This window comes from Catharus ustulatus, chromosome 10 (genome assembly GCF_009819885.2).
Source record: "Catharus ustulatus isolate bCatUst1 chromosome 10, bCatUst1.pri.v2, whole genome shotgun sequence".
In the NCBI taxonomy this organism is placed as follows: Eukaryota; Metazoa; Chordata; class Aves; order Passeriformes; family Turdidae; genus Catharus; species Catharus ustulatus.
The window spans coordinates 8,489,080-8,505,964 of record NC_046230.1 but is presented as its reverse complement, the minus strand read 5'-3'; the positions used below and the strand labels follow the sequence as shown (position 1 = coordinate 8,505,964).

The following is a 16,885-nucleotide window of genomic DNA, read 5'->3' as shown; positions in this document are numbered from 1 at the left end:
TCCAGCTCCCAGCTGTTGTGCAAGCAAAGACAAGCAGGCACTCCTGGCACAATGAGCAGGGATGTGGCCTGGAACCCTCAGCTGATGCAGAAGCAAGACAATCATTGCACGAGACAGAGCAATGCTCAAGCTTCAAGCCAGAGTCACAGCACTTTCAGTGGTCTCAGGTGAAGAACCAGTGGGCAGCCTAAAAATCAGTCAGAATCCTGGCAGTACTTGGGCAGTATCTTAACTCATTCCAAAAGGCCATTGGACAGAACTCTCAGCAAGGTACACTGGAAGAGCAGTGCTGCACAGCCAGCAGCGCCAGGGATGGCTGGCAGCAGCCAGGCAGAAAAGGGCCATGCTTTGCCAGACCAAGGGCTGAGACCACCCAGAGACAATGGGAAAGGTCCCTGCAGCTCTCCCAGCAATGCTGGACCCCTGGGCACAGGGCTCATCAGTCACCACATCCTACAGCAGTCTGTGTTCACCCAAAGCCTCCCCTTCAGCCTGTACAGGATGGTCAGAGACAGGTACACACCTGCACACCCACACACTGAAGCTGGAATGGGTCCAGAACACAGTTCAGACACTTCAGTATATGTGTGAACATTCCATTTTTTAACCTTCATATTATTTCCCTTCCACTCTGCCTGGTAGTTGGGAGATAGACTGAATTTCAGGTTTTATTTCTGTGTCTAGCTCTAGAAGTAGCATGATCAGCCTCCTTCCTTGTGCTGAAGGGACAACACAGAAGTAGCAGAATCTGCCAAGTCACTTAAATATAAAGAATATCATAAGGCTAGAGTTGACAGAGCATTTGTTTAGGCAATTAATAAGAAGAACCAAGGAAGGAAGAACTGATTATATTGTCTTCCTTAAAGACAAAGAAACCAACCTAAGGATCTTGCAGATAGAAAGGGTGCTGAGGAGATTGCTTGGGAAGGACCATGCCTGCAGTCACTGCAAAGGACAGCCTCACATTTCCTGACAGACAGCCCAAACCAAGGCTGGTCCAGCTTGTCCCCCAAGGATGGATGGCTTACACCCCACCACTCTGGTGGAAGTTTGTCTAACCTGTCCTTACTGAACCTGAGGTGCAAATTCCACTGCTTGCTCCAGGCAATCTCCAAGTGCTTTGCTCTCCTGCCACCCAGCCTGAAATGAAACTTTCTTGCTGAAATTGAAACCTATAGCTATTTTCTTATCTACTGCAGACAAGGAACAAATTGTTTCCTTCCTGTGAAGGCTGACACAGGAGAAGGTTGGTTTAAGCATGCAAAAATGGCATAACTGTCCTCTCTTCGCTCCCTAATCACCTGGTAATTCTTACAGGGGGTACTGAGCATTTTCCAGACACAGCACCTAACATGCCTGTCTTGAATTACAGAGCCCAAAGATCAGATGTGACACTTCAGCAATGCTGAAGGAACAGTCCTGCACAATGCCATTCCATTTGTGGGCAGTTTTCAGAGGTTTGTCACCACTGAACTATGTCAAACCTATGATTTCAAATGACTGTTTTTCCTCCATGAACTCTCTACCACATCTATTGTTCCGTTCCACACTGAGTTTGCACCTGCTTCTCCAATAAGTATCTGCACCTATTGAATAGAAGTCAATTTTCAACCATACCTTCAGCTTGACAGGACTTCTGTTCTCATCCTCCAGCCTAACTGCACCTTCTTCTAAATTCACTCACAGGCATCATGCTTCTCACATCTCCATTTCTAGCCAGTGATTTCCACGTGGCTGTGGAGCCTGTTCTGAAGAGACTCTCATCACTTTCCATCAAAAGGTGTCCACTGTGGCACTCAACCTTGCAGACTGTTTGACTTCCTGTATTCCTTCCTTAGACACCTGGAAAGCTGACATCCACAATTCAGAGAGTCATAGAATAGTTTGGCTTGGAAGGGGACCTCTAAAGACCCTCCAGTCAAACCTCACACCTACCAGCTCATACACTTTGGAGCTTTTGCTTGTTGCTATTGAAAAGGGAAGACAGTCTGACCTTGCTCCACACAGTGGTGTCCTGGGGTCAGAATTATGTTTCATCCCTTTTCTGTATCATTTTGAGGAACTCCAACAGGCCTGCCTTCCCCCATGATCTTTCTGAGCACACACCTTTCCAGCACGGAGGGATCACTGCTGCATTTATTTCCTTGCCTGCTCTTTATGGAAAGCTGTTCCTCCCATGGCCATTCCAGCTGCTGGAGTATCTCCCCAGAAGCCCAGCTCTGTTGTTATGAATCGCTGATGTGTGTCAGCAGCATTTTTCTGCCAAGAAAGCTGCACAACAGCAGCATAAATAGGGCTGTGCACTTCTCCCTGATGAGCTCACCCCCTGCACTCCCTGAGCCCTGCTTTGCCAGGCAGAGGTTGGGCACTGGGACACGGCTCCTTCAGCTGCCCTGACAGAGGTGGGTGAGCTTCTCACACACTTCAGCATCCTCCCACGTTCCAGGAAGAGCTGGCCAATTTGTGCAATATGGAAACAACAGGGCAAGAGAGGCAGGCGAGGGAAGGGCAGAAGAAAAAGAAGATGATACATCTTCCTCCCCATTTTACACTGGAAGGACAGGTTTATTTAATTGCATTTTAATTTACGAGAACTAGACTGCAATTTTGTGGGGTGCAACATAGAGCCTGTCCCTGGAAATGTCTGAGGAAGGCATTTTAAGGATTAGGTAGCACCAGTGTCTGTGGACAGAGGGAGGAAAAGGCAAGTTAAGAAACAGAGAAAGCAAATTTTAGGCAGTTCAGAAAGATGGGGATTCCAGCTTCAAAACAGATATCAGACTCCTCTGGCACTTACTGCACTTCATATTTCCAAAGATGCAGTGTTACTAAAAGATTGTGGGCAGAAGGATGTGCCACAAAGCAGCAGTTTTCCAGCAGCACAGCGTTAGATGGTCACGCTGCCCACACACTCACCATCTCCCTCAAGCACCACCACTCTGAGAGCTGCCTGCCAAAACCAAAGGAGTCAGGGTCACCAGGGCCTGCATGGCTGCTGGAGACCCGAGGTGTTCTGCAGAGACAGGGGAGAAGGAATGGGAAGACTCACTCACTTTTGCCCCAGCACACCAGGTCTGAGGAGATCCTCAAGAGAAACTCAACCTAACCTAATCCAGCCCAACAGAAACTTGCAGGAATGGCAAATGACCATGGAGAACCAAGACTTCACTGTTACATTTCTTTTCAGAGCAAAAAGCTCGTTCTCACCTTTAGATTTTATTTTAGAAATTTAACTATAGCCTGGAAGTTTGACACCACAGATGAATCACTTATTTCTACCCAGCAGCATCATGAATCCAATCAGCTAAATTTTCACAGAGATCAGTTCAGTGGCAGAGGTCTGTTCTGAGAGGCACAGAGCAGCAAGGCTTCTGGAACATAAACATAGTAACACCATACCATTTTCAGACAGCTAAACTATTTTAATCTCTTACAATCAGGCACCAGCACAGGGTGAAGGGAGTTTTTTGCCAGTAGATATTGCCAGGATTTGAGACAAAGAGCAGTATCCTAAGGTAGAGCTTTGGGTTAAGTACATCACATAAATACAAGTGCCTTGTCCATGCACTCCCACAAAGGCACAGAGCCGTGTGAGGAGGAAGGGATGTGTTCAAACTGCAGCTGTGAGAGGCACATGGCAGGACAGCTCAGCAGCCAGCCCACCCTGGGAGGAGAGCTGCAGATAAGATGCTCTTAATTCTCTTGCTGCCTCATTATTAGCTGCAATTAGTGCAGGCCATGCCGATGACAGCTCTGTTTCTGATGGAGAAGCACACAAGATCACCGTGTGGGCTGGTGGTGCCCAGTGCTGCTCCAAGCCTGGATCTCCCACCCCAGAGAATGGGGCACGCTGTGGCTGCAGCCCCCTTGGCACTGCCCCAGCCAGCAGGGCTTGGCACAGCCCTGGAGACACTTTTTGGGAGGTGCCTGCAAGCCTTAGAGCATTTCAGTCAGTCCCAGCTCAAAATTCACCCTGCAGGTGGCACGGCTGTCAGCTGCCCTTCTGAAAGGACTCCCTGCTCCTCCCCACACCTCTCTTTGAGTCTTTTGCTTGCTCTGCCCTTTGCTTCATGCCACAGACCCTGGTGGGTGAGCTGTGTGTTTGCCAGGGAACAGGCTCCTCACTGCTGATACCTCTGGGCTCTTTCCACTGCAAACACCCAGGCTTTGCTCCCGTGGCACAGCTGAGCTGTCTGACTCCTGCCAAGTAAAGTACCCCAACATTCTCACTTCTCAGAGGGAAATGGTATGGGGAACACCAAAGGCACTACACCTCAAACTGGTTGACTTAAGAAAGCAGTCATAATTCCATCCAGTGGAGCAAGTTGCAAAGGGGATAAAACATGGCCTGGCCTGGGGTGATAGCGAGCACTTCCTGTGTGCCAGAACCCACAGGCGCAGGGAACCCTACTAACAGGGGCTTGCAACTGCCAGCTGTCTTCAAAAGGAAGGAATAAACATATCTAGCAATAAATGTTCCAAAATTCAGTTATAAAACAAATCAGCAATTTAGCTGCATATTAAAGCATTCACAGCCCTCTACATCTAGACCAATAGCAGTTTACCTTGGGAAAGTAAGTTACAGGTGCTGCCCAAACTGGACTGATATGAAACCCTTCAAAGAAGGAAAGTGAACAGACACTTCAATATTTTGTTATTTAGACAACACTACCTGTACCCTCTATATACTACCTGTACCCTCTAGATCTCAGATTTACTTTCCATAGCAGTCATTAGCCACCTTCCAATGCCCAGGTGACCCATACACATTCCCTGCAGGACATAAAAAAAGGTAAATTGAAAGAATTGGCCACCCAAAGGAACTTTCCAGAACACATTTTCTCTGGCTTCTTCTCTGTTAAATCTACTCCTGTTCTCCAGAGACCCAAATGAGAAAAACGACAGCATATTAACTTTTATTATTCTGGTTGATATCTGAACTAATGGCCCAAGACATTTAGCAGAATTATAAAGCAGTAAGTGGCTCACCTCCAAGCACTGGAATTAATCCTAGAATCCTGACAGCTCCTCATTATGAGGTCCAGTGGCCTCCAAAAAGATGACTCAGGCTGTGAGCCAGGAAGCACTGAGTCATGAAGCACATCATCATCACCATTGGTGTGAGGAGCTGGGCTGCCAGCACGGCCCCTCGTGTGCCCCTGTGCCAGCCCCCAATCTCAGCAGCAGGCACCACACAGGACATCTATTGCAATCAGCAAGAAATGACAAACTTGTGTTAGCTTCAGGTGTTTCTGCAGCAAGATGAGATGGTAACACACAGCACACACCTGCCTTTGCTCTCCAGAGGGGATGCAAGGCTGCTCCCTGAGGAGAGGCAAAGCCAGAGCTAACAGATTCTCACAGGGGTGCCACACACTACCTGAATCCTGGATGTGACTCTACTGTCACCTTCCAAAGGACCATCACCCAGGGCAGCCAAAACCCTCCTGTGACACCACCTTGTTCATGGAGATGAGCGCTGTCCCTCACTGCTGCTTCAATCCCAAAGCAAGACCTGCACACGTGCAGGATGGTCCAGCTCCCTCGGCAGCCCCGCCAGGCAGGGGAGATCTGCACACTGAGTACAGAGCACGGGAGTGATGCTGGGCAATGTGAGCCTTGTGCTCAGCCCATTGAAACAGGAAACTGGGTTTCATGTTTCCCCAGCTCCCAAAAGTTCAGCTGTATTCTCTAGGGAGACAAATGTTAGTGCTTGAGGCAGAAATGCCTCCCTAGCAGTGCTCGTGGGCTTTTACACAAGGGTTTGCCTCTCCTGCTGAACCTGCCTCAGCTGCCACCAACTTACTGCTGCATGGAAAGGGAAACAACATGAAACAAAGTAAGCCTGAAAAACAATTTAAAAAGAAAAAGCAATATTCTGAGGTGGATGCAAAAATCTATTGCAAGGGACCACCACAGAAGAGAGACCTTGACTGGGGCTCTAGAGCAAGCATGCTTCAAATGACCCATCCCATCACAGCAAAAACAGTGTTTTCATCTATATCCTGCAAGTAACCACATTTTTGGGGACTGCAATGCATCTGAGATGGATGTGCAGTTTGTACCTACCTTCTGTTTCTGTTATCACCTGGCTGTTATCCTGATTATCCTCCTCACCTACGGCATGAACAAGAAGCACTGAACATCACCAGGCAGTTTGTAAACATTGCACCAGTTCAGAGCAGTTCTGACAGTTAAGGAGTAACTACAGTGTAAACATGAACTGTACTCTCTAAGGCAGGAAGACAGATCTCAAAATGATAAAGCATCTGGGAAAGGAAGAATGGAGAAAGACAAACAAATCTCTACAAAGAACTTTGAATAGAGGGCTGTTTTTTTCCTTTGTACCCTTTCATTCAGGCTATCAATTTCAGGAGCAAAAGTCAACCAGGAGATTAGAGATAAGCAAAGCTCCACTTTTAAAATATATGTAAACCTTTATTTGGCCACGCACAGAACACCAACTTCAGGCAGTAAGTTGGTGTTTTTAAGAGCACAGCTTGAGGATTTCCTACAAAGGATCAGGAAAAAAATACCTTTTAGCTGTTCCAGAAATAAATTCTTTGTGAAATGATAGTTTCACAAAAGAGGAAGCAGTACAGAAGAGAAATCAGTATTAGCCAGAGACAGGATAATTACAAGAAGTTGTTCTCTTGCAGTAATAAACCCAGACAGTTTCTCCACTAAAAGCCATAGATTCAGTATCTAGTCCTAGCCAGGACATAAACCATTGTGCATCATACACAGACACCAGAGTTTGCATCTGAGGTATTAAAAAAGTGATTCTAAATGATCTGGTAACCAAGGAACACCAAAAACATGGGCTGGGTCACTGATTCATTATTTAAGAAGCACTTGCAGCCACAGCTGTCACATCTAAGCATTTCATTCCTTGTCTCATCTCATGGCAACTCCTGTGGGGCAGGCAGGACTGATTTACAAAGATTCAGACACACAACCACTGATGCTGCTGCTGGCCACTGTAATCAGGCCTTGTGGCTTTCTTTTTTAAACACATGTTTAATCTCCAGGTTATATGTAAACAAAGACAATGATGAATTGTGAGCAGCACTCCTGGCACAAATGTATGCAATAATTAAAAGCCTCCTTCTTCCAGAGGAAGAGCTGTTCTGTCTTTTTGGCCCCTTTGAGACATCCTCTCTCCTCTCCATGCATCTTCCCCTATCAGCTGTGTCCATCCCCTCCCATCTACCAGCCCTCAGCTCCCTGTCCCCAGAGCCTCTCCAGCTGGGCACATCCAGCCCATGTCAGATGGAGGGGCCCAAGAGCTGGCACTGGAGAAAAGGGGGATGTCCTGGAGACACAGAGCTGTGGCAGTCCCACTGTCTCATTCACATCCTCACTGCATGCAACATGCTCTGTTTTTACAGGTATAACCTAGTGGCTGTCCAAAAACTTACACAGGAGAACCTGAGAACCTTTAAGACAGTTGTGACAGTAAAGACAAAGCAGTGTGAAGGTTACTACCTTACAGAAATCAACTGTCCTCATGACAAGGACCTTGAAACTCCCAAGTTTCAGGAAGGGATGGATGGGCACAGAGCCATACAAGGCTCCAGGAGGAAGATGCAGGAGCAGCATTTTAGCACCTTTCTGTAAACACCTGCAGCTGGCAGCAAGGAAATGCCACTGTCCATAAGAGAATTCATGGCCAAGGAATTTGCTATGTAAATGAGATTCCTAAACCTGGTTATTTGCAGATACATCAGGGCAACCCCAGGTCATTTAGCAACAAAGCAGAGGGTCTGAGCCTTAGCCTAAAGGAGGTCCAGATTCTCTTTTCTCATTTCTTGTCAGGTTGCAGAAGGCCCTCCTTGTAAAAGTGGACTTTTCACTTCCAATTTTGATAAAAAGGAACAGAGAGAGCCTGTCTTTACAATTCATTGAAACACTGTTTAATCTATTACTCCCATCTCGTTTTGTGGGGTGTTTGAACCCAACTTTCATGTTTCAGAAGCAAATGTCATAATTCTGTAGGAATAAACTCTTCTGCTTTTATGTCCAAATTTCATGGAGTCTCACCCAGAATACATTTACCCTTCACATAAAGGTAATTGTGCCTTACTTCAAACCCAAAGCAGTTGCTCAAGGTGAATAGCTGCATTCACAGAGCATTAACTCGGACAGGATTTTAGTGTCAACACTGCAACATGAACTACGTCACTGCTCAAAACAAAGCCGTGATGATAAGTCTTTTAGTGAATAATCTGCTCAGTTTATCCAAAATAGAGCTTACTGTAGTTCAGAACTACACCTAACTGAGAAAGAGTCAAGTGGCAGCTAAAGAAGAATTTTAGATGCTTGAAATGGGAAGCTGAGCACTGGATGTGGCAAAAGGAAGAGTAAAATAGTACAGAAAGGAAGGAGTGGTAGAGTTGTGACATTCATGGCTGGTCCATGAATGGTTTATATTACAGGCAGAGTTTGGAAGCCGATTATCGCACCTGCTTTCCAAAAGGCACGACAAAGCGATCTGCTAATGAATCCAAGTCATTACAGTAAGAGAGAAAGCAGGTCGTCCGACCTGTACACAGGGGTTGCATCATACCCTTCTCTGTTCCCTTCTGATACACAGGGGAATTACAGACCGTGCCGGGAAACCAGCCTGGCCAGCGGGAAGCGCAGGAGCTGAGGCTGTCTCCATCAGCAGCAGGGCTGGGGCGCTCGGAGCGCAGCGCTCGGCAGAGCCGGCTGCGGGCACGGCCGTGCGGAGCGCAGGGACAGCGCGGCAGGTGCGCCCGCACGGACACACCCGCCAGGAGCCGAGCTGCTCCTTCCCACCGCAGCCCGGGGCCAGGCTGGGTGTCCCCCAGCCCTTCTGCAGGCAGTTCCCTTCCGCAGGCTCGCACCCACCGCCCCATCCCGGGGGAGCGCGGAGAGCCCGGACTGCGGCGGGGCCGGGATGCAGCGGGGCTGCGGCATCGCACGGCGCTCCCCGCCCGCAGCCCGAGCCCTCCTCCCCTCCTGCCGGCCCGGGCAGGCGGCTGCATGCGGGGGGACCCTCCCGGGGCGGCTCTGCTGAGTCACAGCCGCCCCCCGCCCTCGCTCACTCATTCACTCACTCACTCATTCACTCACCTGCGGGCCGGGGGCAGCGCGGCCGGAGCCGGCCGGGCAGCGCAGCGCGCCCGCTCCATTGCAGGCACCGCGCTCCCGGGGCCCCTCCGCGGGGTCACCGCTGCCGCCGCGCTCCTCGGCGGCGGGGAAGAGCCCGCAGGAGCGCTGGAAACGCGCCACGGGCTGGGAGCTGCGCAGGGTGCCCAGCAGGCGGGCCATGCTGCCGCCAGCTCCGCGCAGCGCGGCCGCAGCGCGCCCCGCCGGCCGCGGGGCCGCGGGCAGGTGCGAGCGCCCCGCCCCGCACAGGTGCGAGCGCCCCGCCCCTCCCGTACAGGTGTGATGGGATGTCCCGCCCCTCCCGCACAGGTGAGATGTCCCGCACAGGTGCGATGTGATGTCCCGCCCCTCCCGCACAGGTGTGATGTCTCGCACAGGTGTGATGAGATGTCCCGCACAGGTGCGATGAGATGTCCCGCACAGGTGAGATGTCCCGTCCCGCCCCTCCCGCACAGCGGTGCTGCCCCGCCCGGGAGCGCCCCTTGCCGGCCGGGCCCGCCCATCCCGCACAGGTGAGATGTCCCGCACAGGTGTGATGAGATGTCCCGCACAGGTGTGATGAGATGTCCCGCACAGGTGTGATGTCCCGCACAGGTGTGATGAGATGTCCCGCACAGGTGTGATGAGATGTCCCGCACAGGTGTGATGTCCCGTCCCGCCCCTCCTGCACAGCGGTGCTGCCCCGCCCGGGAGCGCCCCTTGCCGGCCGGGCCCTGCGCTTCCCCTCCCCGGTTCCCAACCCCGCGAGGACAGGACATTCCGTTTGTTTTTTTAGTGTTTTTCCTGTCAGGATGTTCTTCCTGCTGTCTTCTTAACGTGAAGCGAGAATGCCCTGAATCACAGCAAGATCTTTGGGAAAAACACTTAGGTGTGGATGCCATGCTGCATGGGCTCATCTTCCATCAATTCATCTCACAGGGGAAAAATACAGCCTGAGCTGTGCCAGTTTCACTTTGTCCACTTTGGAATCAGCTTTTATTTCTTTTCCCAAATATTTGCACGCCTGCATTGTATATATCACATGTATACGTACACCTATAAGGATACATCTCTAAATATTTTCTCCATTAAATACACCTATGGAGTTTCCTGCACAAAAAAAGAGGAGTTATCACTTAGAAGACATCCTCTTCAAGTTCTCAGGCTGCAAACCTTGCCACAGGTGATCCCTGCTGATTTCTACTTCTGAAACATTTAGCACCTCAGTTCCATCAATGCTTTTTTTTTTTTTAAGAACAGCCCATTTCTATTCACAGAAATATATTTTGTACAAGCATTGCTCAATCATAATTTGCTCAACATAGACTCGTTAAAGTTTGTTGCTTTTTTTCATTCTCAAATACCCCAAATTATGCAAGATTGCATTAAGCCTTTTTTTTTCCAGAGTGCTTGGAAACCAAAGCCATGTTCCTTTGCTTTTTAGCAAGTCAGTGCGTTCCCATGGCACAGTCTGTGCTGTCTGTGGGAGATGCTCACTCAGGCCCCACGAGTGCCTGCTCTCAGTGTAGCAGAGTCATCTCATCACCCAAACTGGGCTGGGGCCAGGCCAGCCCATGGGCACACGGCCTCTGTGAGGAATCCCAGGCATCCCTTCATCACCCCATCCACACTCCAGCACAGACTCCATAGATCTCATCGAATTGTTTGTGTGATTCATTTTCTCTCATCTTCTCCAGACGCAACCTTCTGTCAGTAGAGGTTTGCCCAGCCTCCAGGTGCCATCACGTGTGGGTGCTTTCCTCACTGCTGCAGTGTGCACACACAGCCCTGGCCATGATGACAGGGCTCCCCTGCCAGCAGAACCTGCTCACAGGGACTGAGGAGGGAGGCAGCCTGTGCAGGTTATGTGTTTGTACTCTTCTGCTGGGGGGAATTATTTATTGTTTGCCTCTGGGTCTGTTTTTCAATAGCTGTAAAATTTAAAAGGTGCACTCATAAGTATCTGGGAAATATTTGTCTTCTTTTTCCTGCTCCTTGGATATGCGAAAAATCTACAGGCATGGAATTTTAATTAAAAATTGCATTTATATTGTTTATTCCTTCTACATAGACTGACTTCAGTAAGGCTGAATGCATCCAAATCATAGTCCCTTCATGGTTATTTTCACTGAAAGAATCTTCCTAACTATTTCATTCTTATTTTGTCCACCTATGTGTCATCATGTAAAAAAATCTGTAACATGTTAATTTGAAGGGTAGAATTACACCCCTGCAGCTGGGAACCTTGCCACTGATGCCAGTGGGATAGGATCTCATCCAGGGACACTGTGGAAAGCAGGAAGGAAAGTGCATGGCTGGGGCCAGCACTTGGTGGGTATCTTAAAACATCTCTTTGTTAACCACAAGTCAATATTTATCTGATCTGCCTACATAGTTATGTCATTATAATGCTTCCCAGGTATTAAAATAGAACTGAGTGTTCACAGCCAGCTTCTCCCTAATTCCTCTTCAGGTGCACACGTAGGTTAGTGGGTGTGTGTCTCAGAGAGGATGTCAGCATCCAGCTGAGGAGAATTCAGGTTTCATTAATCAAACTTACTCTAAACTTAATCGAGAGAAAAAAGAAGAGGGAGATTTCTACTTATTTTTAATTTTAATATGCCTTATCCATGTCTTGGAATCAACATAAGTGATTACAAGTACTACATGAGCTGATAATGGAAGTCTGTGACCTTTTTTTTGCTGTGGAACGTGAAGGGATTTTCGGGAGTTATGTTCCTCATATAGACTGAAGTCTGGAGTGAAGGAAACTTTTCAGGTCCAGTTTCATAGAATTATAGAATATCCTGGCTTGGAAGGGACTCAGAGGGATCATTAAGTCCAGCTCCTGGTCCTGCAGAGGACAGCCCCACGAGTCACACCTTGTGCCTGAGAGCAGTGTCCAAAGGTTCCTGAGCTCTGCAGGCTGGCGCTGTGCCCACGTCCCGGGGGAGCCTGTTCAGTGCCCAGCAGCCCTGGGGGAGACACCTTTTCCTGATGGGCACCTAACCCTGACTCAGCCTCCTGCTGCTGCTTCAGGTCCTGCCACTGGCACAGAGGGCAGAGATCAGTGCCTGCCCCTCCCCTTCATGAGAAGCTGAAGGTTGTGCTGAGGTTTCCTCTCAGTCTCTTCTTGGCTGAATAAGCCAAGTGACCTCAGCTGTTTCTCACATGGCTTCCCTGCTAGACCATTCACCATCTTTGTAAGTTTAGACACAAAGGAAACTCCTTAGCAGCTTTTGGACATTTTCTTAGGAAGATAATGATCAGTCTAATCAAACTGCCTCTAACACCTCTCCTCAACCAATTTTTTAACCAGCTAGCAAATACAAACCAAATCCATCTCAGGAGCAGAGGTTTCCCCAGATTTGTGCTCCTGTGGCTTTAGGGGAAAATGGCAGTGCAGCAGAGACACAGCTTGAGCTGCCTGATGACCCCAGGCAGGATACCCTTATCTCCTGGCCTCTTGTCTATCCAGCACTGAACAGATGGGGACACAGCTGCAGGATACAGCAGCTTGGTTGGGGGACCAGGAAGAGGGAAAGAGAGATGCTTCCAGGAGGGAACAGAGGGTCACAGGAAGGACCACAGCACAGGAGTGAAAGGTGTTTGGGCCGTGGACAGGATGGAGGATTTGAGGAGAGAAGCAAGGGCAGAGGACTGAAAATGTCTAGTAATGTGAAAATGTAAAAATCTGTAGGAACCTTATTTTACCATTTCTACTGCTCACAGAATGACTTGTTTACTCCTGCTCAAAGCAAGAATCTGACTCAATCATCTTCTATTCCCTTTATGAAACAATGTTCTAATGGCCTTTTCCAGAGACTTACCTCCCATTACTCCTGATGGGCAAGAAAATACTGAGGATTCGGCCCCTTGAAGGACTTGCAGAAAAAAGAACTCCCCAGATTTAACAATTTAAAAAAAAAATCAAGAACTGTCCCAAACTTTGTGTGGCCCATAGAGATTTCCAGAGATTGAGAAAGGCAACTTCCTGTAAAACCAGTGGAACCAATTTTACTGCAAAAGACTAGATGAGTAGAATTCTGAGAGTGTTTAAAAGAAGTTATTTATAAACTGTCCAGTAGCAAAAAAAAGCTTTTAAAGCTTTATCTAGTGAAACTGCCTCATCCAGAGCCAAAATATCTCACTAATAGCTGGTCAGTATTTAGCTACATTTTCACAAGGGAAGAAAATCACCCCTGGGCTGAGGAAAAGCATGAAAGATGAGAATACAAAGGATTACTTTTGAGAAAGCTGAGAATAGTGCCTTGTGCTGAAGGCATTTCCTTAACAACAACGGGTGTCATTGTCATGATGGTGGATAATTTTGCCTTCAGCATCAACAAAGTTAAGAGTGAAGTACAAATTCCAGGGCTGGGGGTGGATGATGATGCTAGGAGAGCACAGCTCAGCTTTCAGATGTCAGCCCGAGTTTGCAATCCTGACAGCCAGATAAGCCTTGTTTTCCTTCATAAGCTGAGGGAATGGGTCTGGAGGAGCAAAATACAGCACAGCTTTTACTGTCACTCTACTGACAGCAGCCACGTTTCACTGTGGAAGATCACACTCAGAGTTACCTCAGCTGAGACACCTCTGAGGAGGCTGTGGCTTATTAGTTACAAACACAAGTGTCAGAACTGTGGTTTTCCAAACAAAACACCACTGAAGTGACAGGAACATGAACAAGATGAAGCCCCTGCTAAAAGTGCTGCAGCAGGTGGAGAGGCAGTGCACGATGAGGTGTCTCTGGCAGCAGGGAGAGGCCCCAGCAGTCTGGTACCTGCAGGGGTGGTGACAATTTGGCAGGGCAGAGACACAAACATCACTGGGACCTGGGACCACTGAACCTGGCAGTGAGGTGTGGGCTGTGCCAGAGGGAGGGGTGGCACTCAGAAATCCTAGGCACAGAGATCCTTTGGCCTTGAACTGAAGACAGGAATCCCCCAACTCATCGAGTACCACAGCATCGTATTTAAACAGGTTTGAGCAAATTTTCTCTTCAGCTTCATCACACTTGTTTTCATTTCCTCAGCCATTTTCTCGACATACTTAGAGCCCAACTCTTACTTTCATCTTCCTTCACCATTTTTTGGCAATTTGCATTTTTTACTCTTTATATTGAGAGAGAAACCATTAAAATGTGCATGCTTTAATACCACAAGTTACAAGTACTCTTTTTATAAGACTTTTGTTTTTTCATTATATTTAGTTGACAAGCTACCAAACACATTATTTTGGATCTGAGACTTTCAGTACTGAATGTCAGACCCAACCACCCACTAACCTTGCAGGCAACAAAATGGAGCTTTCTCAGATCAGCTGGAAGAACTGAAGATTTTGAAATATGGTGAAGAGATGGAAAAAAATCTGTAGAAAGTGTCCTTGGAAACCAACATGAGAGACTATGGTTTCCACAGCATCTGAGTTTTTTGTTTTTGATTCAGTGTCTATCAAAGGTCAAATAAAATCCAGTTTGAAGAAATGTTTTTAGAAAGAAAAAATTGCAGGAAAGGTCAATAAAGAATTTCAACAGGAGTCTGCACAGCTGTAATGGGTCTCAAGTCTGTGTATTTTGTAGGCCTTTTCTAAGAGAAAATTTTTATATGCCAATATCTTCATTACTTTAGCTGAGTGATAAAAAATGGAGCCTGTGATACCTCTGCAGCCTTCAATGCACTGAACACACAGAAATTATCATTGCACAGATGGTCAGAAAATGTAAAGCTCCAGCACACTGTGTGTGTGAAATACATCAGTCCTTTGGGCTCCCAACTGCTCAAGTTCTACAACTTTAGGCATGGAGGAAAATGGAACTGTAGGGCCATTTGTTAATAATTCTCACATAATTTTATTATAATATCTTTATTTTATATATATGTGACTATATTTTCAGTTTTAGAGAAAGTAAGTACAAAAACAATGAAAGCAGCTCCAAAAACTGCAAGAAAGGGAATGTGCTGAAGCTGTGGCTGCTGTCTTGGGTAGAAATAATTAACTTTTCTGTTTGCAGTGTAAGTAACCAGATAATTCCATGTAATTGCTTATGATTAGCATTGCTTGAAATGGTATTGCTAATTTCCAGTGAAGATTAGCATGTTATTTAAATAATTATTCTGCACCATATCAGTTGGACACTTCAATTGCATGTATATCTACTGTGAAATTCCTAGAGGTGTTCAGAATGTTTCTGGTTATTTTTGTCTATGCCAGACCCTTGCTATTGCAGTGCTTTAGGAAACAGCAGCAGCAGAAGAATTAATAATGTTGTATTGAAATGTTGAACTTAACCTCTAAGAATTTTTGAAAACCTAACTATAATAAGAACTGACCTGTCTGATTATCTTATTTAAAATACCATATACCAGCTCTCTGGAAAAAAAAATCTGATTTCATCAACACCAGTCTAGGCTTAAAATGGTAAAAACTTCACTTTCTCTGGGCTGAGTGTTGCCTCAATGGAGTTGAAGCTGTGGAAAGGCTTTTAGTGGGTTTTTTGCAGCAGCTCCCATGCTGCTGTCTGGTGATCTCTGCTTACAGCACTCAGTGCCTGCACTGAAAGGATGGCACAAAAACAAAGGAATTCAGCAGGTTCGGTGAATCATTCCTGTGAAAGGGCCTGGGAGGGTCTTTGCTAAGGGTGAGCAGCTCCTGATCCTCACAACCAGCTCCCCTGGAAATGGTCAGGCTGGTAGTACACTTTGCTGAAGAGACACCAGCACTGCTGGAAGGGCAGAGCTGAGCAAACATCCTTCCCCTTTGCTGGCTTTATTCTGAGACATCTCCTGGCATGGGCTCTTCAATGGATCCTCATCCAGCAAGTGTAAAAATGGAGACAAGGTTACAGTTCTCGAGCAATTATTATCAAATACAGAGTAATACTCTACTTTTTAAGCTGCCTTTTCCTTCAGGAAAGCCATTATTCTGGAAAAGTCAGCTTTGCTCTGAGCCCACATGCACAGCAGGAAGCCTGAGCACAGTCAGCTGCTAAAGGGCAGCTCACAGAACTGAACAAAAACTGTGGGAAAGGAGCTGCTGATTTTAATCCTGCCCCTTTTCTGGGGCACAAGTATTTGATACTCACCAGTGCAGGGGAGCAGAGGTTTATCTTGCCCTGCCAGAGACCACTTCCAAATGCCCTCTGCACACAGCATGTTCTCCATGGTTCTTCCTCACGTTCAGAGCAGAAGAGGGATGTGAAAGCCAGGTACCTCTGCCCTGCCCCTTGACAGCTTCTCCTTTGTGGCACCTTACCTGCATGCCCCAAACTTGCTGGCATCATCCCTAAAGCTGCAGCTTTATGTCCTCCAAATGTTTATCCCTGCGTTACGGCAGCGTGAGTCACTGCTGCCAAACACTGGTTTGGAACACGAGAGACAGAGGGTTCTTTCCTTTTGTCTAAAATCTATTTGCAGTGGGCACTGCCAGGGCAGGTCAACCTGGCCAGCAGGATTGTTTGGTCCCTGCAGATACTCAGTCAACAAAAAGCATCCTGTGAAGGGCAACAGAGGCCTCTGCCAGGAGCTGCTCATCTCTTAAATTATTTTTTTCAGGCAATTTATGATTTTCAGCAAAAAGTCTGTTCAGGAGTGAACAGTCCAGAGAAAAAAGGGTGGAAGTGGAAAATGAGCAAATAAATGGATTGAGATTTGTGCAGTCAGTTCATAGGTTTATCTTTAGTTCATATATTTATTTTGTTTGCATGCTTAAACTTGGAATAACTAATGCCTTTTAAACCGCTAAAAAATATATGCTCAGTCAATTCATTCAA

General features: G+C 47.3%; 1 protein-coding gene across 1 annotated transcript in view; it reads right to left on the bottom strand.

The window, feature by feature from the left end:
• The window catches only part of LOC117001064 (sphingosine-1-phosphate phosphatase 2-like), a 35,595-nt gene extending 26,298 nt beyond the window's left edge, over nt 1-9,297 (bottom strand). The window contains exon 1 of the mRNA XM_033069235.1: nt 9,100-9,297. Within this exon, the coding sequence (XP_032925126.1) occupies nt 9,100-9,297 (198 nt within the window). The remainder of the gene's footprint in view (nt 1-9,099) is intronic.
• Between the last annotated feature and the right edge of the window lie 7,588 nt (nt 9,298-16,885).